Raw genomic sequence first — 25,311 nt, forward strand, 5'->3', positions numbered from 1 at the left:
ACAGGTTCAGAAACACACCGAAGTGGAGGGTCAAGTATACAATGCATACAATGCATGAGAACATACAAAGACTACTATTCACCCTTCATAGTCTGGCAATGTAGAGCAATTAGAGGTAACATTACAGAAATTGTACCTTGAGGGCAGCTTAGAGATGCTTTCATAATGTGATGTTACAGTGACATCCTCTGCTGACTGCCCTCTTCCTGTACATGGCCAGATACATAAACTGTGTAACTGTGTGTAGCAAACTCATTTTTCCCCCCACAACTTCGAGGTGGCAGTTCATGTACTGCTAAATTGATCTGTACAGGCGCAGTGAAACCTAAACTTCCAGTGGTTTTTCCACCTGTGCATGTAGAGATTAGCAACCAGGCATGCACACTGTATGAGGTTGGATACTGCTGTGAACGATTTTTTCCTTTCCCTAGCATCAGCACAACAATCCCCTGATCTGGAAGGATCATGAAATAGATGACATTTCAGTATATACAACAGGCCAGGTTGTACTCAGGAGCACATCACGTGGTGAATCCTTTTATAAATGGCATTTGTATATGACTGGCTGGCACAGCGCAGAAGAAATCCTGCCCTAATCTATTCTGATTACAAAGGTGTATTCAACACAGCTGCCATACTTAACAAACAACTCAGCAACCTACAACTTCAAAAAAATACTGTAACCTTTCTTTTTGAAGAAAAAGTTGTGTCTGTACAGAGGATGTGGAGCTGCAGGTAAGTCACGTCATATCACCTCTATCACTTGATTTCACATACATGAGAAAACCAAGGACATGTAATTCTCAGTATTGTTACTGCTACCTCTGCTCTAGTTATCTGATGAATTGCTAAAGGGCTGTGTCATAAATGAGTGGTTTAGGTTTCTTAAAGAGTTGCCATCAAATGCATCAGCAAAAGTAGGTTTGATATGAATTTGTGAAAGCACAACTTTAAGTCTGATGGCGACGTTCACTCTATTATTTACTATATGGATGAAACATACAAAGGAAAATCTATTTAGAATTGAGCTAGAATGAAAACACAAAAGTGTAAGGGAGACCCTCCTGTTGAGTGCTTTAGGTATTCTTTTGTATCTTTAAGATATGAGCCACGTCTGAATTAAAGATTTGAACTAGCCATGCCTAAGCTCTCATTGGGAGTTTAGGAAGTAAGAGGGTCCACTCTGAACCTCAGATTCAACAATTAAGCAGGGCTGCAGGATTTTCTAATATGTTTCTCTAGTATGTTTACATTGACTCCTGTACAGAAAAGCTGGCTAGGCCACGGGATCATGGGAAGCTTGCAGTACTTCCCGGGTTGGAAATCAGCTGACAACAGTAGAATGGGTCCTACTAACACAGGATCAAAATAAAACAACGCTGCAGATGTAAATTTTGGTCAAAAAAAGCAATTTGCAATGAAACAAGTTGTAAATCAGATCAACTACTGAATTTTCAAACATACACATGTAGTAGTCATCCCTACAGGTGCCACATATACCTAGCTTAAGAGTTTTTCCGTTGGTATTTAAAATATTTACAGCTCAGATTTCCACTGCCTTTGCACATCTTCGAGAGAAGGTTTTTTAGACTAAATGTTGCCTTGCCATGAGTGCTTCTTGCGCAAACGTGTGGGTCTTGCACCGATCCCAAGAGTTGGGAAGTGTAACCCATCCTGGTTTTGGTTTGGCAGGGTGTTCCTCCTTAACACAGACTATACCTGAAACTGGAAGCTGTTTTAGAGAAGAGATGGGTGCGACCTGTCCCTACGTCTTCCCAAAACCCGCGGCGAGTGCTGGAGGGTGAGGCACGATGCTGACCGGAGCGGCCGGCCGAGGCCGGGCAGAAGAGTCGGAGCCAGACGGGAGCTCCCGCTTCCCTGGCACTATTTTCCGTCCTCGAGGGCAGCTGCCGCCTTGCCCGGGAGAGGCCACCGTGCTGCCTGCCAGCAAGGGAAACCCCCGACTGTCCTCAGGCTCTGCCTCCACCTGCCTCTTGAGGTACTGCTCAACGGGAATCATGGGGGACGAGGAGGCTCTCACCCCTGCAAGCACTGCAACCCACTGACTGGGCCAGGTGGGGATACCGGAGCCAGATAAGCCTCGCTCCACCACGGAGAACCACCCGACCCCGTGCCCGGGCCGCCTGGCCGGGAGGCGGCCGCCCTTTGGTGGCGGACCTGCGCGGCCCGGCCCAGCCCAGCTGGGCGCGGGCCCGTCCCGGCGGAGGGCGCGGCCCGTCCCGCCCCCGCGCCGCGCACGGCGCCAACAGCCCGAGCGACGGCACCACCTCGGCGGCGCTGGGTTGGGCTCCCCCCGCGCGTCTTTCTCGCCGCCTTTTCCTGTCTGCATCCTCCTCGGTCCTCCCGCCACCCCCCCGCCATTTTCACCCGGGAGGAGCTCAGCGGGACTTTCCTGAAACTTCGCGGGGAAACTCGCCCGGCGCCTCCGGGGCGGCCGCAAACTTTTTGCGGCGGTGCCTGACTCTGCCCCTCCGTCCCTGACTCCTCGGCTCCGGCGGCGGCTCCGGCGGGAAGTTTCCGATGAGCGCCCGGCCGCCCAGCCCGCTGCCGCCGCCGGGGGCTGCTGCCGGCGGTGGCGGCGTCGCCTTCCACCTCCAGATCGGGCTGAGCCGGGAGCCGGTGCTGCTGCTGCAGGACTCCTCGGGCGACTTCAGCCTCGCCCACGTCCGGGAAATGGCTTGCTCCATCGTAGACCAGAAGGTAAGAAGAAGGCCCCAAAGCGAGCCTCCTCCCTCCAGCCCGGACCCGCTGCTCGTGGGCGCTGTTGTTGGCTGTGAACTTTCCTTTCCCGGCGGCTCTGCTCCAGGGATAAACAAAACCCATCCCAACTTCCCTGCCGCCGTCCCCACTTCCTGCCCCGCGGCGTCCCGGTTGTCTCTCTGCCGTGCCCCCCACGACCCCGGTGTGGAGGAGGTTCTGTGCGGGATGCTCGTATGCGAGCTTGGCTTTTATTTTGCTGGCAGGGGATGCAAGTGGTTGTGCGAACTGAAAGCCGTTATTAAAAACAAACTCCGGCCGGATCTATCCGCTGCTTTTTAGTGCTGCGGAACGGGGGGGGCGCGGGGGGCAGAAAGCTGTCAGCTGTGATGGTAGCGCGGCGCCCCGGGGCAGTTCACGCTGTACCGGCCTCTGCTGGGAAAGGCAAGTTTCCACCAAAAAAAAAAAAAAAAAAAAAAAAAGACAAACAGCAACAAGGAAAAACCAACCCCGACAGCCCAGGATTCAAAGCGGCGCGCAGCGCTTCGCACGCCTTTCCTTGTGCCGGGCAGCCCGGCAGAGCCGCCGGCCGGGGCTGGGGTCCCGCAGCGCCCGCGGTGCTGCCCGGCCGGTGCCGGGCCGTGGGGGCGGGCGCTGCGCCGGGGACAGGGGTGCGCGATGCGGGGTGGCGCTGGGGGCCAGCCCCGGGAGCTGGCAGGTGGCCGTGGAGCGGGAGGGGACTGAGTCAGCCTTGGCTGGCGGCTGCTGCTGGCCGCGGTGGGTCATTAGGCGGGCGGGGGTGGCACTCACCGCAGACCCTCCGGAGAGACACCATTGTCAGGCGCAGTTCACCTGCACTTCGGTAAACCTCGCTCAATACGCTGGAATCCACCGGGCTTCTGCCTGAGCCACCGCTGCCTTTGCCTTTTGCGATTTCTCTGTTTTAACAATCGTGTTGTATAATAAAGTTAAGTTTTACTTTATCCGTATTTGTTGTGTGAAAGACCCAGGTAAAACTATCATAGTGATTGCAAAGGAGAAAAAAGCCAGCCTAAATATTCAGGATGATTTTAATGGAAAAAAATTGTCTTCCTCTTCCCCCTTGTTTTTACCGAGGTAAAATAATTTCAGGCAGGAGTGGGGTTTTTTTGTTCTTGTTTTTTTTCTTTTTTGTTTGCTTTGCCTTACATCTCTTTGTAGATCATCAATCTGGACTTCACTAAATAGTGGAACTTCTCTTTTGTTGAAGAGCAACTAATGAAGTGTTTTCAAAAAAGTATAAAATATACATCCTTATTTCTAAATTTTGCATTCTTTATAGTTTAAGAAATGGCTACCTGCTTTTTAAAATTAACTTTCGTAGAAAGGTGTACCATTTCATGTTACCATATTTGTTTTCAAAGCTAGGCCAACACTTGTCACTTGGTCACATACACGTCTGAAACAGATTGAATACTTTTCATATTTCACCGTTCAGAAATTATTGTGCTAGCAAGAATGGAAAAGCTAAGATTGTTGTATTCATTGTTTCTATTTACTGTTCTTGAGTAGTTTATTAATTTAATAGTCTTACTACAAACTTGATTTTAAACCTCATTTCCTAACAATGTACCATTGTGTAAAGAAAACTAAATGTGCTGGCCTGTGCTCAAAAAGTCGAACTTACTTTAGTGAGTACTGACATAAAAATTTTGAACACTAGTTTGTTGCAGTTTCTTAATTGCATAAAAGAGAGCATCATTTAGCTGCTTCTCTGCAGGGCACACTTGAATGAGGAACTTTCCTCTAGTCACAGTTTCTCAGAGCTGAAATATCTGCTTTCCCAAGGTTGTCGAGAGGGAAGTGGCTCAAAGAAAGGGAAAACTGGAAGAAAGGCTTTGGTTTGTTTGTTTTTACTTTCTTTTCTTGTTAAGTGGTAGCCTCTACCTCCTCCACCCTACAGAGCAATTTGTATGTTATTTAGTCCTTAGAGTCTTCATTTTAAGCTTAAGCCTGCAAGTGTATCTATATACACAATTGTTTCACTAAACCTGATGGGATTGTTTGCATATTCAAAGTTACTTGGCATACTGGCAGAGACTTTAAAAAAAATCATGTGATATCTGGAACTGTTACGAGGTAGTTATTTGTGTGTTGTAGGTTCATGATTTTATCTTTTCCTGAAATGATTTGAAATATTGTCTGCTCTTGGTTTGATAACAAAGATGTATTTGCTTATCATAGTCAAGCAGGAGACTACACTGTGAAGAATTTTATATTGAAATCTCATGCTATTTTTTAAGTTTTTCTGGGTCTGTGGAGTAGTGGTCAACAATTTTCTTCCAAACTTTCTATTTGGTCTGGACTGTTGAAGCAGTATATAAGGATGAGAAATTGTGGTTTTGTATTTCTCAATGGTTGTCATCTTAGACTGCTAAAATCAACACCGTGTCTGTGGTGTGCTGTTAAATATTTAAGCAGTCCTCTTGCACACAGCTTTATTTTTAGGATTTTTAGGTGCTGACTTCTTCAGTATCAGAATCAGATGATCTGTTTATAGGGAGCCTCTTCCCTGGTAATATGGGCATACCTGATTTGAGATGATTATGACCCTTACTCTTCACAGGTTTATACACCTGCTTAATTTACTCCTGCTCAGAATTTATGTTAAATTGAAGTAAACTTCTCAAAGTGTGCAGAGTGGATCATATGTAGGCCTGAGTAGGATGTTAATACAGTGTGTGTATGTGTATATATGTATAGACCCTCCATATTTCTGTATCTTTATATGGTGGTCTTGTATATAAATAATATGCATGTGGGTTCACATGTGTAAAACTTAATGCTATGTATAATTTAGAAGTTTGTATTTCCTTATAAACATGTATTTGCATTTATTTACATTAGAGTACTTTAACTTTTGCACTTCAGATGCTGTTTAGATTTTAAATTTTGGTAGTGAGTGTAATTATAGTGATAATCTAATGTACATGATGTGAAAAATGGAATGAGCAAAGTGTGGGTTTTTTTCTGTATTTTCCATGAGAGACATTCTTTCAGAAATTTTATCCTGAGATAACTGTAAAGACACTTCCTTTACAGATCAGAAGATGAAATGCTACATACTGATTTCTGACATAAATTCTAACACATTTAAATCTGTTAAGAACTCTTCTGAAGACAATGAAATTTGATTCTTTTGAGTTTGTGTGTTTTGTTTGTCTTGCTTAGAACCAGTGATGTGAAAACCCTGAGACTTGTCAGTGTGGGGCTGGTTTTTTTTTTTCAGTTAAAATGGAACTTTAGCATTTAAATGATGATGTAGTTGACAAGAAATGAGGATCAACTTTAAAATATATGCCAGTGTTTGACTTCTAGGCTGACTCCCCCACAAGAACAGTGGGAGGATATTGTAAAATATGATCTTTGTTTTCTGAAGACAAACACTATGAATTATTGCCCTTTTTGAATTAGCTGCACACAATAAAATCACTTCTCCAGGACAAAAGTGTAATGTAAAGCACACTTTAATTATATGGAATTACCATGTTACCAAGACTTTTTATACTAAAAAGACAAAGAAAGTAATCTTTATACAGCTTTTTAATACAAATTCATACAAGTTCAATTCAAAGGGGATATTAGTTATTACTTGTATTTTGTTTTTACTGAAATTCTTTGTCATCGTTATATCTCACGATGAGTTGGGGTACTCTAGTGACATTGCCAAGTTTTGCAAACTTTGAGTACATAATGCAGTGTTATTTGATGTGAGAATGTGTGCTTTATAAAATAGCCCTTAAGTCAGCTGCTAAGATCATGTGCTGGCTAGGCCTTCAGCACTTGAAGGCTTAGAAGTTGTAAGGAATGCAAAAATGATAAAACAAACACAAGAAAAAAAATTGATGAGAAACAGAGAAAGTTAAGATTTGAGCTGCATAGGCTGTGTAGTTTAGACTGATTTGTAAAACTAGTGTTGTAGATGGTTCAGTTGTTTGAATAATTCTGAAATTCTACTGTGGGGAGGGGGAAAAAGTGATAAAAAGAGAGGCCATTTTGGGAAAGGACAAAAAAGAAAAATACTTGGTTCAAGTAGCATACTGCAACTGGAATACTGTGCCCAGAGTCATCTTTATGTAAGGTATCTGGTGTTTAATTAGGAGAATTGCTACAAATCAAATCAAGAGCCTTTTTAAGAGCATTCCTGAGAATTGAACCAAACACACTTAGGAACAGGTATGCATCCGCTTTTGCTTCTGGTTGTCATTATAAGGAAACTATAACTTATTCTTAAATAAATAGAAAAGGAAAAGAAAAGGAAAACAAAAATGAACTCAGTTTTATTTTCCCAGGCTGGAATCTCTAAACTTGTGGTCTGAGCAAAGAAAGGAGAAAACCTTTTCCAAAGGTTGATGTGAGAATATATTTATCTTTTTCTGCAATGTTTTTAAGCAGTCATGGAAAACACGTGGGGTTTTGTTTATATGAATGATGGGGGTTTTGTTTGTTTCTGGGTGGTTTTTGTTTGGGTGGGTTTTTTGTTTGTTTTTCCCCCCAAACCTACACACTCTCCTAAAATAAACTCTTGTTTATTGTTACCTGGTGATAATGAAATCAATTCCTTTAGGGTGGGATTGGGACTCAGTAAATAGGGTGCTATAGAGATTTTTAGCTTCAGGATAAACAGAGAAACTGTGACAGGTTTTACCATGCTGACCAAAAGTCATATATCTTCGTTCAAACATACGAATGTAAACATTTCATGTATTCACAACACTGTTGTCTTGTAGTCACAGTCTTTATATGTTCTAGAAAAGTTATTACAGATGTGGGGTTTATCTGTGACAGTTAAATTCTCACGGCGTTTTTACTGGTGTACACTGGTAACAAAGTGTTAATTTTTTTTTTTCCCCCGTAAAGTGAGTTTTTCTCAGCACCAAATGCTTTCCTATGCCTGTGTTATGGAAGTACTAAGTTGTTAAATAGAATTTGAGGAATGCAAGGTGCCTTGTCTTTATGCACATAAACATTTACCAAACTCAAGGGAGAGTTTTGATGTTTACAGTTTAATCTTTTATTGACTTTTCATTTTTTGTTCTCCACCCTGGAAACTGTAAGTTGATGCATGTAACATGAGTTTGTAGCTTAGTTACAGTTACTTTTGGACCATATCTGAGAAGATGCTAGTAAAAACATAACTTCAGTGAAAGGGAGTAATCTGAATTAGTTTAAAGAAACTGGGCTTTTTAAGAAATGTTAACTTTGTTATGTAATCTGTCATGCATCCAGATAAGGAAAATGGGTCTTACACCACAAACCTGTGTAGAGGATTTGAGGATTTCCTAGCTAATGATTAAAGACTATTGAATGCATTGTAATAGAATAAAAAATAAGATGGAGCTCTAGATAGAGGACAGGCTTGTAACCAAAGCAGTTCACATCTTAATTTTTAAAGGAATTACAAAAGCAATGTGTTGATCTTGTGTTATTTCTACTGATGCTTTCCCCAGGAAATACATAATTTCCATAATGATTTAAAGAAAGTAGAAAATGAATAGGCATATGAGATGCTTCTCTCACTGCTCATGAGATTCAGCTCTGTTGCCTGTGAAAGGATGGAATTTGCTGAATGAAGTTGCGATGAAGTTGCAACATTTCCCAGACAGAGGTGCCATGTGGACATAGTATGGCGTGTGCTCAGTGAATTTGGAATACCCAAGGTCTGACTGTCTGTCCCATAGAAGACTTACTGGGTGTAAACCACGTGATGACCTGAGAAGGCCCTGAAAGCCCAGTGTGTCCTGAAGGTGCGATGGGTTTATGCTTGTACGTAGATGATCTCTGCTGTGGATTGTGTGAAACACCCTGGTATGTGTCAAATCCCTGTATGGCTTTGTGCAGACTTTGACAGTGATTTCTGGAAATCTCTCACAAATGTCTGAAACAATCTAGGTAAGAACAAGTTATTTTGTCTCCTCTGTGTTTGGAGAAATCTGCCTGTACGGTTACAATATGTTTATGCTCTGGTTACTTGCAAGGAAACACACTTAGCGAAGTCTGTGTAGTGTTACTTTTGGTTTCTTATTTTTACTGTATTTTGTATATGAAACTATTTCAGTTAAAAACTTCTGCCAAATGTGTGTTTGCTTTTTTTTTTAGTGACTATGCTAGCAATTATTTTGAGGACATCTGTAGAACTTTTAGGATGTAGCTATGTAGAATTAAAAATTACAGTAGACACAACTCTTGGTCTCAATGTACTCAGTGTGTATCTCAAGCAACCTGTGATAAGCACATGCACTGTTTGTTGATTTTTTTAAAAATTACAATGGTGTAGGTCATCTCTGGCTTCTTGACTTTGCCCTCTGGTTGGCATCAGACGTGTTTATGTTGACATTATGTAATGTGGTTGCAGTTACACAGTTGCAATCAAGTATATAATTAAAATCTCTCTTTCAAGTGTTTGTCCAAAGTGTAGGTGACCTGTTCTAGAAAATACTTGATTAATCTTCCCTGCAGAAGAGTGTGGCTGTATATATAGTATACCTTTATGTACATCTTTAGTCAGTGCTAGCAGTAGACTTGTGTATGTCTCTTGCTGCTTGGAAGTAGGACTTACCTTTCTTCTGGAGCTACTACATGCTTTTTGCATACTGCCAATTTGTCATTTGTAAAGTCTTCCTTAGGGTGTGTTCTGGTAAAATCATAGAATGATTAGGGGTTGGAAGGGACCTTAAAGATCACAGAATGGGTAAGGTTGCTCAGAGTTGGCTTCCGGACTGCAAGTGTACGTTGGCAGCTCATGTTGAGCTTTTTGGTCCACAAGCATCCTGAAGTCTTTCTCCCCAGGGCTAGTCTTGATTCACTCTCTGCCCAGCCTGTACTTGTGCTGGGATTGCCTCGACCTAGTTGCAGGACCTTGCACTTGGCCTTGTTGAACTACCTGAGGTTTGCACAGGCCCAACTCTAAAGCCTGTCAGGGTCCCTCTGGACAGCATTCCTTCCCTCCAGCTTGTCCACTGCACCACACAGCTTGATGTCAGCAGCAAGCTTGCTGAGGGTGCTCTCAGTCCCATTGTCCATGTCACCGACAAAGATGTTAAAAATGTCCGTCCCAATACCGACCCCTGAGGAACATCCACTTGTCACTGCTTTCTGTTGGACATTGAGCTGGTGACTGCAACTCTGAGTGCTGCCATCCAGCCAAATTTTATCTACTGAGAGGTCCATCCATTAAGTCCACATCTCTCCAGCTTCCAGAAAAGGATGTCATGCAGGACAGTGTCAAATGCTTTGCGGAAGTCCATGTATATAATGTCCACTGCTCTTCCCTCATCCACTGCTGTTGTAAGCCCTTTGTAGAAGGCCACCAGATTTCTCAGGTATGATTTGCCTTTAGTGAAGCCATGTTAGCTGTCTCCATCACCTTCTTATTTTCCATGTGCCTTAGCATAGTGTCTAAGAGGAGTTCTCCATGATTTTGCCAGGCACTGAGGTGAGAAAAAAATTGTTTCATTTTTTTTATCAGACTTGAGTGTCACTTTTGCAGGGTTGATTGTAGAGGTTCTATTAGAAAGGCTACCTGAATTTTGTTATATGTCTTACTTGCTACAAAAGAATCTGCTCTGACATCCCCTTTGTTTACATTTTTCTGGCTTGTGGTTTTGGTATGAATGTCCTGGATTTTGCAGAGCAAATCAGATTTCTTCTACAGGCTTTCAACTTTTTTCTTCTTCATACGCTTTTAGTACTGCTAAATGAGCTCTTGCTTTTTGAGGCTTTTCTTTCAAGTATTTCTATCCAGGAAATGGTCTAAAATTATGGCAGACATGTTGTCACTCAAAAACTATGGGTATGATTAAAATAAATTGTGCATATCAGCTTTTGATCTCTTAGAGTATAAAGTATTGATGTACACACCTCAAGTCAGCTACTTCATGAAGCAGATTTTTGCTTTCTAAATGCTCTTCTAGTTTTATCTGCTGAAGCACATGTAGGATTGGAAGGGTAGTATAATGTATCACACTATGTTGAGATAGTACTGTGGATATATTGCAGTGATTTATGCATAGGCAAAACATTAAGCATAAATTCTAGTGTATATCTCTGTTGTCCAGTTCCTCTTCCTCCACCTATTTGTGGCTTCCTTCTTCTTGTTCCTTGTATTTGTTTTCTTCTTTAGCTGAGGAAAACTTGGTCAAGAGGTAAGCTTTCACTTCTCCAACTATACAGTGCGTGTATTTGTGTAGTGATTTGTATCTCTTACATAGCTTGTTGTGTGTGCCTCTTCTGCAGTCAGAACCACATCAGAAACAGTATTACGACATTCAAGATAGAACATAGGTAATTATTTTGAAAAAAATGTACCATTTTTTTTTTTTTTTTAATTAAGAAACATGAATGTGCATCATCTGATCTGGTTCTTGGCTGTTTCCTTAGTGAAGAAAAGAGGCATTTGGAGACTTTTATTATTGGTGGGCATAAAAAGGTCTTCCCAATGTGATTTTAGGCACAAGTTGTATACAAAGATCTACTAAGAAAAGCTGCAAACCGTGACCACAGTTGTGTTGACCTCTACCTTGTACATTTTGAAAAGCTGTATCTGAATGTATCCTGTGTAGTCTGAAAGCATCTTCTATTTCTTCTGTCTTCAAATTTTTTTTAAAAAAGTCGACCTTGTGAAATAATTATTTTCCCAAGTGTTAGAAATAGTTTTTGCCAACATCTTGCCAGATGCGAAAGCACAGGCAAGACCCAGCTGGGTCTGGGAGAAACATTCTGGCTATGAGGCAATTTGTCTGAAAGATGCTTGCCCTTAAAAATGTCAACTTACCTATTGCCTGATCTTTCCTCCTGAGAAATCCCTTTACATAAAAATAGAAATTACTAATGTATGTGGGCCGTAGTGGTCAAGCATACTCTGCTCTCCCTCTTGGCAGCACTGTATGTCCTTATGTACTTTATGGGTGCTAGGCTAGGGTCTGTATTTAGGCTGAAACATTTCTGAAAGCCCCATAGAACCTTGGGCCGCAAAGTGTTAAACTTCTTAAATTGTGTTATTAATCCATGGAATGAGGATCTGTGGCATGTGGAACCTCACTGATAAGGAGACAACAGTATGAGCTGATGTTTTCTGTTTAGCTGTAATAATTTTCCCATTTTGCTGTAAGTTCAGCCCCTTCTGCATCAGCTTTTAAGGGTTGGGTTACAGATTTGCTGTCTGTTTATGTGACAGGACTTTAGGTGTGCTGACCACACTGTTTAATATTGTAAGTGCTGATCTTATCTCTCTGAGGGTTTCATGTTGCCACCCAAAATCAACTACATCTAGGAAAATGTGAAAATTGCATACCAGAATAATAAAAAGTGCACGTTACAGATATCTGAAAGGTTGAACTCATGCCTTTTGTTCTGTTGCATTTATTACACTTACCTCTAAATAAAAGGAATGCAGCAAAATATGTAGAATATGAGTAGGAGTCTGTTCAATTCCAAACCCACACAGTTTTCACTGCATTTTTTCCTAAAGAATTGGCTGTCCTACACTTAAAAAGAAAAAAACCAAGGTTGAGTGAAAATTGAAACAATCTGGTCTAAGTCTGTGTGTGCGGGGGTGGAGGGAATTAGGTTAGGGGAAGAGCTCTCTTGATTTTAAACTCTGTGATTTCCTGATTTCTGGAGGAAAATAAAATATTGCTGTCTGTATGTTATCCTTCTCATGTAGCAGTATGTCTGCAGGCCACTTTGTCACAAGGGGCTTGGTAAATCGTCATAGCAAGAGTTCAGGTAACTGTAACAGATTGTCAGGCAGAAAATACAGTAAAATCAAACACCTTGGAAAATAAAAACACTTGTCCTCTACATCTAGAAATGTCTCTCTAGTATATCTTTAATCTGTGTTTATTATCATGTATCATGCCATGTGGACTTCACCCAGAGATTGACACATTTTTCAAACCTTACAAAGAAATGCCAGTGTCCTGACCTTCAGTTCTTAAACTAGCTTAAATGATCATCCAATGTAAACCTACTCTTTCTTTCTTTCATTTGACTACTTTTATTTAGCAACTCTCACAAAATGGGGATGTTCTGAGCTGTATTCTGGTGCCAAATTGATTCTTGGACTAAGTAAGTACTTAAGAAGAGTTTACAAAGGTGATAGAGCTAAACTCTTCCAGCTGGTGACAGAGGCTGAAACCAAGAATAACAGAGTTATGGTTTGAAAGAGATTCAGGTTGGACATTAGGTAAAAACTCCTTCCTAGGAGAGTAGTGCAGTATTGCAACAGGCACCCAGAGAGGTGGTGGAAACTTCATCCTTTGTTTTTGGACTTGGGTAAACAAAACCTTGTGTCGATGATAGTTCAGCTATAAGAGAGAAGTCAGACTAGATAACTTTCAGAGGTTCTGATGTTTCTGTGATTCTCAGAGAATGCAGTGAATATTTGTTTATATTTGTCCATTTGTTACATTAATGCCTAATAGATATTAGGTGGCCTGTAGTATAATAGGACCTTATTATATATTGCTGTATTTTTGTATACAGGGAAGAAGTCCCTCCCTTCAGTACTTTGCAGTCAAGGTGTACTGGACAGCTGGTGATAGCACCACATCTTAAACTGCATGGAATCATATCTCAGCATATAAACCCAGCAGTTTATTTTCAGTATCGTTGAAAAAAACTCCTGTGAGAAATCCATCTTAGGCTGTGGGCAAAAGCAGAGTACTTCCTTAGGGAAGAATTGTAAATAAAAACCACACCAACCCTTCCCATATGAAATAAAGACCTCAAATCTTACAGATTAGACATAAAAAATAGTTAGAGGAATGGCTTGCTGAGTTATCTGTTGTTATGGAATGGTGATGGGTTGGTCTGTGCGGAGATTAAAGGAAGGATTGATACAATGAAGTTACATACTCATCTGCTGCAAAATTTGTTTCAAATGGAACAATGTGCAACTTTTCAAGGAAGGAAGATGATACACTGCTTGAGAAGTGAACCGGTAAGTACATATTTGATTTATCTGTCTTTGCAGGGAGGACACGTGCATGTTAGAGATGTTTTGCAGGACAGAAGATGCATTATTTAGACCCCACCTTGCTGTTAGGGCTTAGAGGGAAGACCAAGGTAACAGCCAAGCTAAAATTGATGTTTGTTGTATTGCTTCTTGTTTTAACTCCTCTTTCACCTGTGCTTCTTAACAGGCTCTTACTGACTGGTCACATTATGTAATTTAGGCATCTAAAGTTAATATCCTGGACTGGTAGACAGTTGAGTAAACTAAGGGCATGCAGTCCAAGCTAAAATTTGGCTGCTGATTTTTCAACATATTTTAATGCGCTGTGCCTTCACAGTTAGCACATATGTGCAATTGTATGTTTAAATTGAAGAATGTTAACACTTGGTAACATTCAGAGCACTCTTTCATACTGCACTCACACAATTTTGTTAAATACCTTGGTTTACCCAGAAGTAAAATCATTATTTTGTTTAAAAAGGGAAAAATAAATTTGTGTCAGTTTTACTGACAGTTGAAAAAGTCTCATTTTTTTGCGTATAATATAGCTAAGAGAGTTAAGTATGAAAACCCTTTTGAAGACTGATGTGTGAAACAGGAATTTTTAAACTTTTTTAAAACTACTGAAAATCACACCTGTTTGTTCAAAGGTGGCCTAAGAACAAAAAACTTCATCTCATCAATCTAAAAGGTCAGCAAATATCTGCTTCCTTATTCAAGAGGTAAATAATCAGTATGTAAAAACTTGATAGAATATATTTGGAGATGAGGAAAAGATCTGAAGGGGAAAAAAACTTGTTTGTTGGTCTCACTGAAATACAGAGTACATCTCTATCAATTGCTGGTGAGTGAAGCTACATTGTTTAATTTAGAAAGCATATTTTTATTCTGTTAACTGAGTTTTTGAGTTATAGTGTCACTGTTTCCCCCCCTCTATTTAGCAGTACAAGAGAGATTCTGAAAACAACAAAAAATCATTATATAACAAGAGGGGCTTTCCAAAGAGCAAGTGAAACCTTAACTTGTATCTTTTGAATACGAATGCTTAAAAATCTTTCACTAGTGTGGCTTGATTGTTATCCCCTTCTTTCCCTTATGTGTTTCAAAAAAAAAGAATGTCAAATGTCACTTGCCATGTTGAGAAGGTGCTTAAATGAGTATAGATAAACAATAGGACAAGACTTTAAAAAAAGCATTAAAACTGCACCTTATGATAACTACATTTATAAATATTAATAACTATTTTCTTTTAATCCAAGAAAGATGCTATTTTTTGATTCCAGAGTTTGCATTCAGATTCTTATGAAATGATGATCAACCAGCTCTGTGACAACTTGAAAATACATGAAGCTTTAAATTAGAATAATCTGTATTTTTGTTCTTTTTCTCGATGTCAGTGGGGGAATGGGAACAAATGACAGGTGAATTGGGTGGACACTGTTGAAAGAACTGGATCTTGGGTTTTTTTTGAGACTTAAGTTGCTTGTTATTCTTTCATCTCTGCCTTCTCATGCCCAGGGCTTTTTTCATATTAATAAGTTCAGTTACATTTGATGAAAAACTAGTAATAGCAAAGAAAACTTAGTTCTGTTTTTTCAGAGAGGCCAACATCTGGGTAAAACAAGGGGCCAAGTAACCTTACTGAAGATAGGCTGCCTTGGACTTCAGGCTTTTTAGTTTGGAGAGAATTCATATGGGATTCAAACATTGCAAGAGGCTTAAGCATAGAAAAAATAGTGTCAGAATTTACAAACTATTGTGAGACAAATACATTGGAAATCAAGCTTTATTATTACCAGGTTAAATGGATGCAAATCCTTGGATTTAGTTTTGCATTCTAATTTGCCTCAGCAGACAGCCCTAAAGAAGCTTGTTAGTAGGTTCTCTAGTTATATGTAAATTCTTAAATATTGATTGAATATTAATATACTTTCCTAAATTAGTTATTTGTTATAAATGCCTTTCATTACATCGCTGTGCTGCTGGGGGACTGTGCTGCTGTACCCAACACTGCATATTTACTCAGCTTACAGGACTGGCTCTATGGATAGTACAGTGATGCAAAGATGAAATATAACTTCTTGCAGGTTTTGATAGAGTTTTTGAGCTTTCCTGTGATACCTGCAGTGTTTGAAAGTTTAATTCTGAAATCAGTTTAGACCAACTGGAGGTCTAGAAAGAGTAGTCTTTCAAGTTAATAAGTGATCTAAAAGTTCTACTAAAGATCTAAGTTAGTGATCTGTTCTAGGCAGTACTCTTAATTTTTACTGTCTTACGTTTAGGCTTCCCTCATTCCCCTGTCTACCCCCCAATGTACTTGGTATCTTCACTGGTATGTTCACTGAGTTTTAATTACTTGGGTTATGTATGATGTCAAGGATTTCTGAGTAGTGTTTAAGCCAGATACAGGGCTTCCAAGTGCAAATGAGGTCTGGTGCACTCAGCCCAAAGTGGCTCTGGATAGCAGTTGTGTGGAGAAAGATAGATAGATAAATGGCCACTGAAGATTTCCCTGATTAGGTGTTTTACTGCATGTGAACAGCATATTGGTAACTGTTTGTTCATGCTTTGAGGTAATGATCAACTGATAATATTTGTTAAATAAAAAAGGAAACCAAAAAGCATCGAGCACATACTTGTGGTGTGGGGAAGAGGTTTTTTTATTTTTTGGTTGAATTTTTCTTCAGGAAAAAGAAGTGTAGCACACTTGTTCGTCTGTTCTTAGTGGAATACGTATATATCTGCTCTTTATCTTCAGTTATGTGCCAGTTTGTAGTACAGCCAGGTAAGTGAGCTGCTATTGCTACAAAGACAAATTTCAGCTAGCAGCTCTAGAAACAGGACCATAATTTGGAAGCGGTTATTTGTCTTAGTAGATATTTGTTTTCTTCTGACAGGGGAAAAAAAATCTTTACAACACTACCTGTATTTTCACATTTCTGTTTCCTTGTGTGCAGGCTTGCTTATGTCGCACAGTTTCAAACACTGTTTATCTTCTATCTTCTGCTTTCTGAAACTACATTAATGTGTCTTTTCTTCTGCCAAATCTCTAACTAGTGACAAAATAGTGCTTTAAAAATTAATCAGACTGTTTCTGGGGGAATGAAAGAGTGATCTGCATGTAATCACTTTATCCAAAGAGAAAAGTAGTCAAACACATAAATTAATAGTATTTAGAAAAGCATAAGACTTGGAAATGTGTACGCTGCTGTATTTTGTTAAAAGCTCCTACAGCTCCTCAATTTTATTTTTCAACCCATTTTTAAAATGTATTACTACAAGTGAGTCAGATGTGACTCATAAATCTGAAGGCATATTGGATGTAATTTATCTTGTGTTATTTTTCCTACGGAATATATATTGCAGTTTTTTCAAGTGTCACGATGGCTATGCTGACCCTTTTCTTAATAAAAATAATAATTTAAAAAGTCTCTATTTCACTGTAACTGACCAAGAAAAGAGCCTGAAGGAGTTAAGAAAAGATGATTAATTTCATATTTTTCCACATGTGTTTCCACTGCTTGGTTTTATATATGGATTTGAGTGAAGTTATGGATCGTCTGAAACAGTAGATTATCTTGTCTGGATTATGTGGAAATCAGTTGTATTTTCCCTGAAGAATGCTTGAACCTTACAGTTTTTTCAGTAAAATCTGGCAGAACTTTTTTTATACTAATGAAATGTGAAAAGATGCTAATTTTGCATGCTTTTTCAATGATATTATGTACAATCTCTCTAGTGGCCTTTTAAAAATAGATTTAATGTAATTAGGGTGTATCAACAGAAATCCATACATACGTATGAAAATTATAATGTGATCCTTCCTCCCCAAAATCAAGAAAATGAATATCAGTTTAATGAGCCTGAGGGCTACATGAAGACATTTCAATGACAACTTCTTATCCATCAGTAATATTCTCTGTAGGAGCTATGAAGTAAACAGGATGGTTGTTGAACAGTGCTTATTTAGGCAGCCTGGCATCTGCATCCTAAAACTATCAATCTGTCTCTCAGTATCCTAAGTGGTGTCCTTTTCCTATTGGACAAGATTCAGAAAAGTGTACCCTTGACTTTTGCTAAAATATTTAGGATGTCTCCAAGATCAGTTAGACTTTGCAATAAGATAGCAGGTGCAGATATTTTGCATATAGTAAGACATACTGTATTTCAGTTGAAAACTGAGTTTTTTTGTATTTGTGAGGTTGCTTCTTAAAAGGTTGGAAAATCGTTCTGATTGAAAGCAGCAAGCTGGAGTGGTTTTCCAGTCTTCTGATCTAAACTGATTGGCATGTCTAAAAACATGCAGAAAATTGCCATGCTTTAATAGGATAAATTGGTTCATGTTTCGCATATATTGGACGCTTAATGATATAGCAGTAGAATGTAAATTTCAAGCCGTTGGTCACTTTATTTGTGCTTATAATCATAAATCTGAGCAAAAACTAGATACTCTGGAGTTATTGTCAAGCGTTTTGTTTTCATGATATTAGTATGCATGAATGCTTATGTAAAAGAGCATGCAGCTGAAAGGGTGTGCTTTTGCTCATCATATACTAAACCTAATTTGTTTGGTCTTTGTCTTCTGGAATGTGGAGGGAATCTGAACAAGGGTTCTAATAATTTCTGATTGCACCCATTTTTTTTTTTTTTCTTCTCTCTCTAATTAAAAATGGAATTACAATTTGTGTGACCTTCTTGGGGTAATCGTGAAACAGAAGCTGTGTTGTCATGACATGAGAAATCAGTTGGGTAAGCAATGACCAATGCATTGCAAGAGGTAACTTAATTTGAAAAGTAGGGAGCAAGATGAGGAAAAATACCTGGAAATGTGTTTATGTTTTGGGAATATTTATAACTGAGAGCAAGGGCAATTTATTTTTTTGAACTACAGAAACTACAAAAATACGGGTCTAGGTTAGATAATGGTGCATTTTGGAGCATTTTGGTTTGTCTTTATGGAGAAAGGATTGTAGATGAAGAATTCTGCAACAAAATTAAAGATTCGGCTTACCAAATTAGTTTAGTTCAAAAAACCTTTACAACTCAATATGAGAAGCATAACTGAAGAGTATCAGTTACATTTCTATTTACATGTTTTTGTTAAGAGGATGTAATTTATTCCCATAGACAAGCATAAATATTACATTTCATGCAATGTACAATGTATAATTAAACTTAGAAATAGTAGGCTAAAAAACATACAAGGAAGTGCTGTGCACTGTTTTAGTTCAGAAGGCATCTTGTGTTTTAATTTTGACTGTTTTTCCAAGGAGAACAAATTTGATTTAAACTGACTTGGAAAATGCTACACTTTTATCTCATTTAGAGTTTGAAGCTCTAGTAAAACTTTACTGTGACTTGACTTTACATCTTAAGAATATCATTATATTTAAAACAAGTCTCTTACTGTTTATAAACATGGTAATGTCCTTAATTCTCTCTGTAGCTGCCACAGATTTTCTTTTTCTGTTAGGAGGAGGATAGTCTCCTGCATTCCTTAAAGTAAATTAAGCAACAATAAAATAAATACTTGAGCCTGGATGGAAGTGGTCATTTAGATCTGATCTTGAAGCCTGGAGAAATAGTTGCCTGTGAACTTTTTAATTTGCCGTACACTTCCAGTGTTAGGTTGTTTTGTGTTTGTTTTTCCATCAACTGTTTGCACATGCATGCTTCTTGCATAGCTCCCTGAATGTCAGCCAGCACTTGAGGGCACTTGAGATTGTGTATCTGTTTCCTGGGGAACCTGAAATTTTTTCTTCTTTTACTTTTAGGATTCTTTTCGTGCAAGCCCAACAATTCTTTCAGAGCTGTAAAAATACTTAGATACCAGTTTTTTACAACTAACACGTGAGTGAGTTCTTACTAGTCAGTGCATGTGTTCCTGTAGCTGCAAGAACCAACCCTTGGAAGAAACAAATTTTCAGAGCCTCTCCCCAGCATTGGGTGAGTGAATAGGATTTTTGAAATGAAACCTAGGGAACAAGAACATAGTGGAATTTACTGACTGAAATAATGCATGAAGAAGTGTAGCCAGTTTTAAAAATTTTAATAATAATATCTGTTAATTTTATTTTTTAAACTTGAATAAGATACTCTATAAAATGTACAAACTGAGGTTAACCTTTGAAGAAATAGAAGACAATTAGGGCAGAGCTGTAAAGCTGTTGACATCTGGTTCTTTATGCAACATCTGTATCTGGAACCAGTTACATGCTATGTTCTAATTTACTTGCAATAGCAGAGCAGGAAGTCATGTTTGTACAGCTCACTGCACAAATACCTTAAAGTAGTGAATATCTAGTAGATTTAAAGTGATAGGTCCATGCTAGATGTTTCACTGGTAAAGAAAGCAATTCCCATTTATTTATTTTTTTTTTTTTTCTAATGAACAGAAGATGAGCAGAATTGTCTCCAGAAGAAGAGCAGTATCGTGAACCTCAGTACTAGACTAAACCAAAACTTGAAACATACACAGTGCGATACAGATGTGTGTAAATTTTAGGGCTGTGGCTCTGGGGTTGACCTGGGACTGAATAATGAAGGAGGCTGTTGCCAACATGAAAATACAGAATCAGAGAATGTTAAGGGGTTAGAAGGGACCTTAAAGATCATCTAGTCCCACCCCCCCGCCATGGGCAGGGACACCTCCCACTAGACCAAGTTGTTCAAGGCCTTATCCACTCTGCCTTTGAGCACTGCCAAGGTCGGGGCATCTACAAACTCCCTAAGCAACCTGTTCTTGGTGTCTAACCACCCTCACAGTGAAAAATGTCTTTCTAATATCACTCTTAAGATTCCCCTCTTTCAGTGTGTACCCATTGCTCCTTGTCCTATTGCTACAGTTCCTGATGAAGAATCCTTTTCCAGCTTTTCTGTAGGTTCCCTTGCAGTACTGGGAGGTTGCTGTAGGTCTCCATAAAACCTTCTCTTTTCCAGTCCAATTTGTTGCAAATATCGAAGTGTATCTGGTGAATAAGGCAGGAAAAAAACTGAAAAAAGAGAAGAAATAATGGCATAGTTTATAAAGTTGCCATTTATATAATGACAAAGTTTATAAACTCATTTTTTGAGTTTGTATTTATCCCCACACCTGCTGCTAAATTGCTTTGTGGAGCAAGTCAAGTAACTTAAGTAATACTGCACTGTTGCTTTGTCTGCTCAATCCATGAGACCTGGCTTGCTAAAGTGTCAGAGCCTGCAGCTGCTACTTTAAGAAGTGCTTCATTTTGAATGAATTAAACACGATATAACAAATACAGACTTACTTTGCATGTAGGGAAGGAGCAAAAAGGAGCAAACAGTTGCCGCTTTATCTTCTTGATTACCCTCTGTTGCCCTTCATCTCTATAACCATGTATATATTTATATAACTATATGAAAAAGTATTTTCCCTTACTGTTCATGCTGTGGCTCTAACCACATCCCTTCCTTACATTTTGCGACGCAGAGGGTGTGCCACCTTAGTTTCTCAGTTTGCATTTGCTACATATAATGGGAAGTACTTTGGAAGGCAAACAAACGTGGAAGATCAAACTGGGCACAGGCAGCTTACTCTTCCTTGGACTAAGTTCCTGATAATTCACAGATCTAATCATATTTCTCATTTCATGTGCCTGTTATCGTGCCGATATTTTTTAAAATATTAATATACTCTAACAAACAGTATCATACAAAAGTAATTGAGAAAATTTTTTCAACTGTTATTTAAAAAAATGATCAGCATCTTCAAATAAGTTGCTCCATACTGTATCCAAACAGTAAAGAGAAAACAAACCAATTAATCCCAGACACGGATTGATGGAGGCATCACAAGTAGTATGATTGTAAGTGTAGTGACTCAGTAGAGTGGTCCCGCAGAGCAGATGGAGTTTTCATAGACAGCCTTAATTTTGGCACTTCGAGTTTTAAAATGTCTGGCTTTGCAAACTTAAACATATTTTTGTGTGTGTTCAGATGTATATACAGTTATACTGATTCAGAAACATACAAAGGGAATGGAAGTTATTTGTACCAAAGTCTGTGTGCTTTATCACTAGATTTGAAAAACTGAAATGCTTCTTACAGTTTGCCAATTGACCTAATAATCCAGAGAAATATGTGTAATGTTTTTGTTTTCATCCTGCAGCTGGTCATATCATCACATTCAGGTGATGAAATATTCTATGTTTAGAAAATATCTGTAAATGCTTAACATGTAGAGAAATTCTGAGATAGTAATGTATTTAAATATTTTTTCCAAACTGGTTTTGGGTAAGTAGTTCAGGTGATCAAACTTTGTTTTTCTTTTACTGGGTCATTTGTTGAACAGTATAGCAGAAGAAAAACAGTGCCAGAAAAAAGACTTTGTGATCAAGTCATACGGTTCTTACGAATTACATGCTATGTACATTAGTCAGATTCATACTCAGAAACAGTTCTAATTTGTACTTAGGTCCTCTAATTAAAAAGTATATTGTATGCATTTGGTTCAAGGGCACTAGTATCTTAAGTGAATGTATTTTATATAAAATTTTCTCCCAGTGTATCGTAACTAATGCTAATGAGCAGCATAGTAAGTTGAATTCAGCCTCATAATCTTAGGTCAAGTCCATCCATCACTCATTCCAATGATTTGAAACTACATGGTGCATTTAACTTTACTTCTTCTAGGCAATTAGATGTGTCGGCTGTCCCTTCTGCAAATCTCTGCAGGTCTTGGAAGTTTCTTTAAAATTGATCCACTGAGGCAAATACTTTCTGTACCTGGAATAAGGTTTAAAAAATTGCCTGCCTCATGAAGAATGTTAAATTTGGATGCTGTTATTGACATTCTCCTACTTAGAACATCTGCAGTAGGAGTTCTGTTTCCTTTCTCCTCAGTTGCCTTCACTTATTTTTGCTTAAGGGAGGAACATAAGAAATGGATTGAAATGACCATCACATTTGTAACTGTGGTGGTGAACAATTAAAATGTTTTGTTTGGGTCTTTAAATTTTATAAAATGATACCTTGTTTTTCTTCTGGTCTCCATAGTGCACCAATTTGCCTCTTGGACATAAGGATTTCAGTACATCAAAAATCTCGTGAGTCAGACTAGCTGTTTGTCTAGCCAAGTACACTGGTCTCCAGCAGCAATAGTTACGAGAAGCTCTTTAAGGAGGCCTCTCATGCCTGGTTCCCTCTTATGAGCTTATTTCTCATGCTGCCCCCTCAAGTCCCTATCATTTATTAGTGGTTTTAGAGGGCATATCCATTCTTATTTCAGGATCAGCTTTGAACCTGTGGTCCATTTGTTTGTGTAATATGTTTTTGATTGTTAATGCTTCTGCTTCCACACTTCACATAAATTCCAGAAGATCCCTGTATGATCTCTATAGAAAGAGCTTAGAAGTTTTCTGTACCCCTTGTGTGCTCTCTGTGTAAGGAACCTGAGGCATTTCTTGCTAGAGTGGTATTTCCAGTTAGAGGGAAAAGGTTGTCAGATAGAACATGCTGAGAGCTGTGTGTGTAAACCTTGTTCTCCCATCAGGAATAGTTTTCTCATATCTCACAGTCCTCTTAAGTATTTTGCACTGTATTCTGGGAATACACCAGAAGGTTTTGGAACTATGGGCCTGAACAAAGTGAGAGGTCAATGCAGCCAAATCCGTTAGTCTGGTATGTCAAAACTGGGCCTTGCACCCTGAGTTCCTTGCAGATATTCAAGAGTCACAAGTTTTAATGTGGGCAAAAATGCAGTCATCCTCTGCCTTGTGATGGGCACTGCTGGTAGGGTATGAGGATAGTCATATGTGTCTGAGGAGTAGGTAGGTCTGCTTAGGTTGATTTAGTATGAGCTAGCTGGAGTGTGGACAGTTAATGAAGCATGGTCAAAGTATCTTAGTATTTTTCCTGGTTGTAAATTAAATGTTTCTTTGAATTTTTGAGTTTTCTTTTGCATCTCTAAGGCATCCTAATTCAGAAGATGTGAAACAGCTATAACTGAACATACACACTGGCAAATGTGCTTGCTTTAAGATGTATTAATGTAGGTAAAGACTAGAGACTGAATTGTTCAGGAAGGAAAGTTTCTGGATGGAACAATAATCTGCAGCATTTTTTGTATCCCGACATATTTCAAGTTTGCATTATTTTTCCCACTCAGCTGATCTGCTGTCAAAAAAAGAGTGACTTGGACAATTACAGCTTTTTCAGATGAGGAAATAAGGATAATGTCTGTGCTGCAGTAATGTAGAGATTTGCCTTCTGAAGGCCAGTGAGGATATATGCTGCTCTCAAGGTGGTAAGATGACTGTACACTGTAAGTGGCACTGGACAGGTTATCAAGATTTTTTGTTTTTCTTTGCCCTCATCTCCCAAATAGACCACTAATTAATTTTTACATCTGTCTTATCAGACTGAATACTCAGCAGCATGTGCTGTACAAGTAGGGATCCACAGCTGGAAAAGACAATCTGGCAGGTTGTTTTGGTTTTCAGCTGTTTGACTAATTGCTATATATGTAAAAAACAGTAAGTGGAAATAGAAGTAGAGCATATGAATTTTCATTATCCTGAAATATAAGCCCCTATTCAAACACTGTTTTTTAAAAAAAAATTTAAAGGTTAATGGACTTTATCTACTGATAGAGTGGTATTTGTTTCTTCATTGTGTAGATTACATTCTTTCTTTGTATATTTATTGTGGAATTAGTGTCATATGATGATCTTTCAGCTTTTGAATCACTACTTGCTTGAAAAATGATTGTTCCTAAGAAGTTTGGCTATGTAGCAACAAGGCATTTCAATATGAAATTACTGTATCTTTTTTTTTTTTTTGGCTGTTGCACATTACTGGGTTCAAAACGTATACTATTTTATATTGAAGCTCTTAAAAAATGTTTTGGTTTCCAATTTTTTTTCTCTCCTCTCTTTTGGTAAAGAATATTTATTTTACATATCTTATTTTAGGAAACTCCTTAGGAAGTTTCCTTAACTGTCTTCTAAAGATTGCACTTAAATGAGGAAGGGAATATACATACACTTGTTTTATGTGTGTCTGGCTAATGTGTTTAAAAGTGTGTCTAAAACCTGTAAAAATTTCAAAACATAAGCCTTTCTTCCCTAAGTCTTTGATCTCTCTGTTTTGACATACTGCTGTAGATAGAACTGACCTTACATATGGACTGTGGTGTGAAAAGTGGCATGCAAGTGCTGACATTAAGTTACTGTTACTTTCAGTATTTTGTCTCTGTTGTGAAAATTTTACTCTGACACTTTCATGTAAGTGATGGAGTCATTGCATCACTCTGTGCCTCTATTTATTCATATTTGGAAAGGACAGTTATATTTCAATCTTTCTTCAGTTGTGTACTTTGAGATCAATGGGCAAAGCTTACAGGAGCATCACTGGTAATAGTACTAGTAATTAACTATTAAAAAAATTTATTTCTATTCAGAATAAGGTGATTAATAAAGTGTGCAGAAACAACTAGTGCTATGCAGGCAAAGTTTATATGTAGAAAATGGGAGTTGGAAAGGTATTTAATCATTCTTACAGGAATACAATTAATTTGTTGTGGTGCATATCAGGGAAAAAATACTTTGAATTTTAGTTCATATCAATTCTGAGATCAT

At 38.8% G+C, this 25,311-nt stretch overlaps 1 protein-coding gene across 2 annotated transcripts in view; it reads left to right on the plus strand.

The window, feature by feature from the left end:
* The first annotated feature begins 2,258 nt into the window (after positions 1 to 2,258).
* The window catches only part of PRKD1 (protein kinase D1), a 119,980-nt gene continuing 96,927 nt past the window's right edge, over positions 2,259 to 25,311 (plus strand). Inside the window, exon 1 of one of the 2 annotated variants that reach the window (XM_039552480.1) lies at positions 2,259 to 2,721. In XM_039552480.1, coding sequence (XP_039408414.1) covers positions 2,542 to 2,721 — 180 coding nt within the window. In that variant the 5' untranslated portion in view covers positions 2,259 to 2,541. The remainder of the gene's footprint in view (positions 2,722 to 25,311) is intronic. The other variant, XM_039552481.1, reaches the window with a different exon arrangement.

Source organism: Corvus cornix, chromosome 5 (genome assembly GCF_000738735.6).
Source record: "Corvus cornix cornix isolate S_Up_H32 chromosome 5, ASM73873v5, whole genome shotgun sequence".
Taxonomy (NCBI): domain Eukaryota; kingdom Metazoa; phylum Chordata; class Aves; order Passeriformes; family Corvidae; genus Corvus; species Corvus cornix.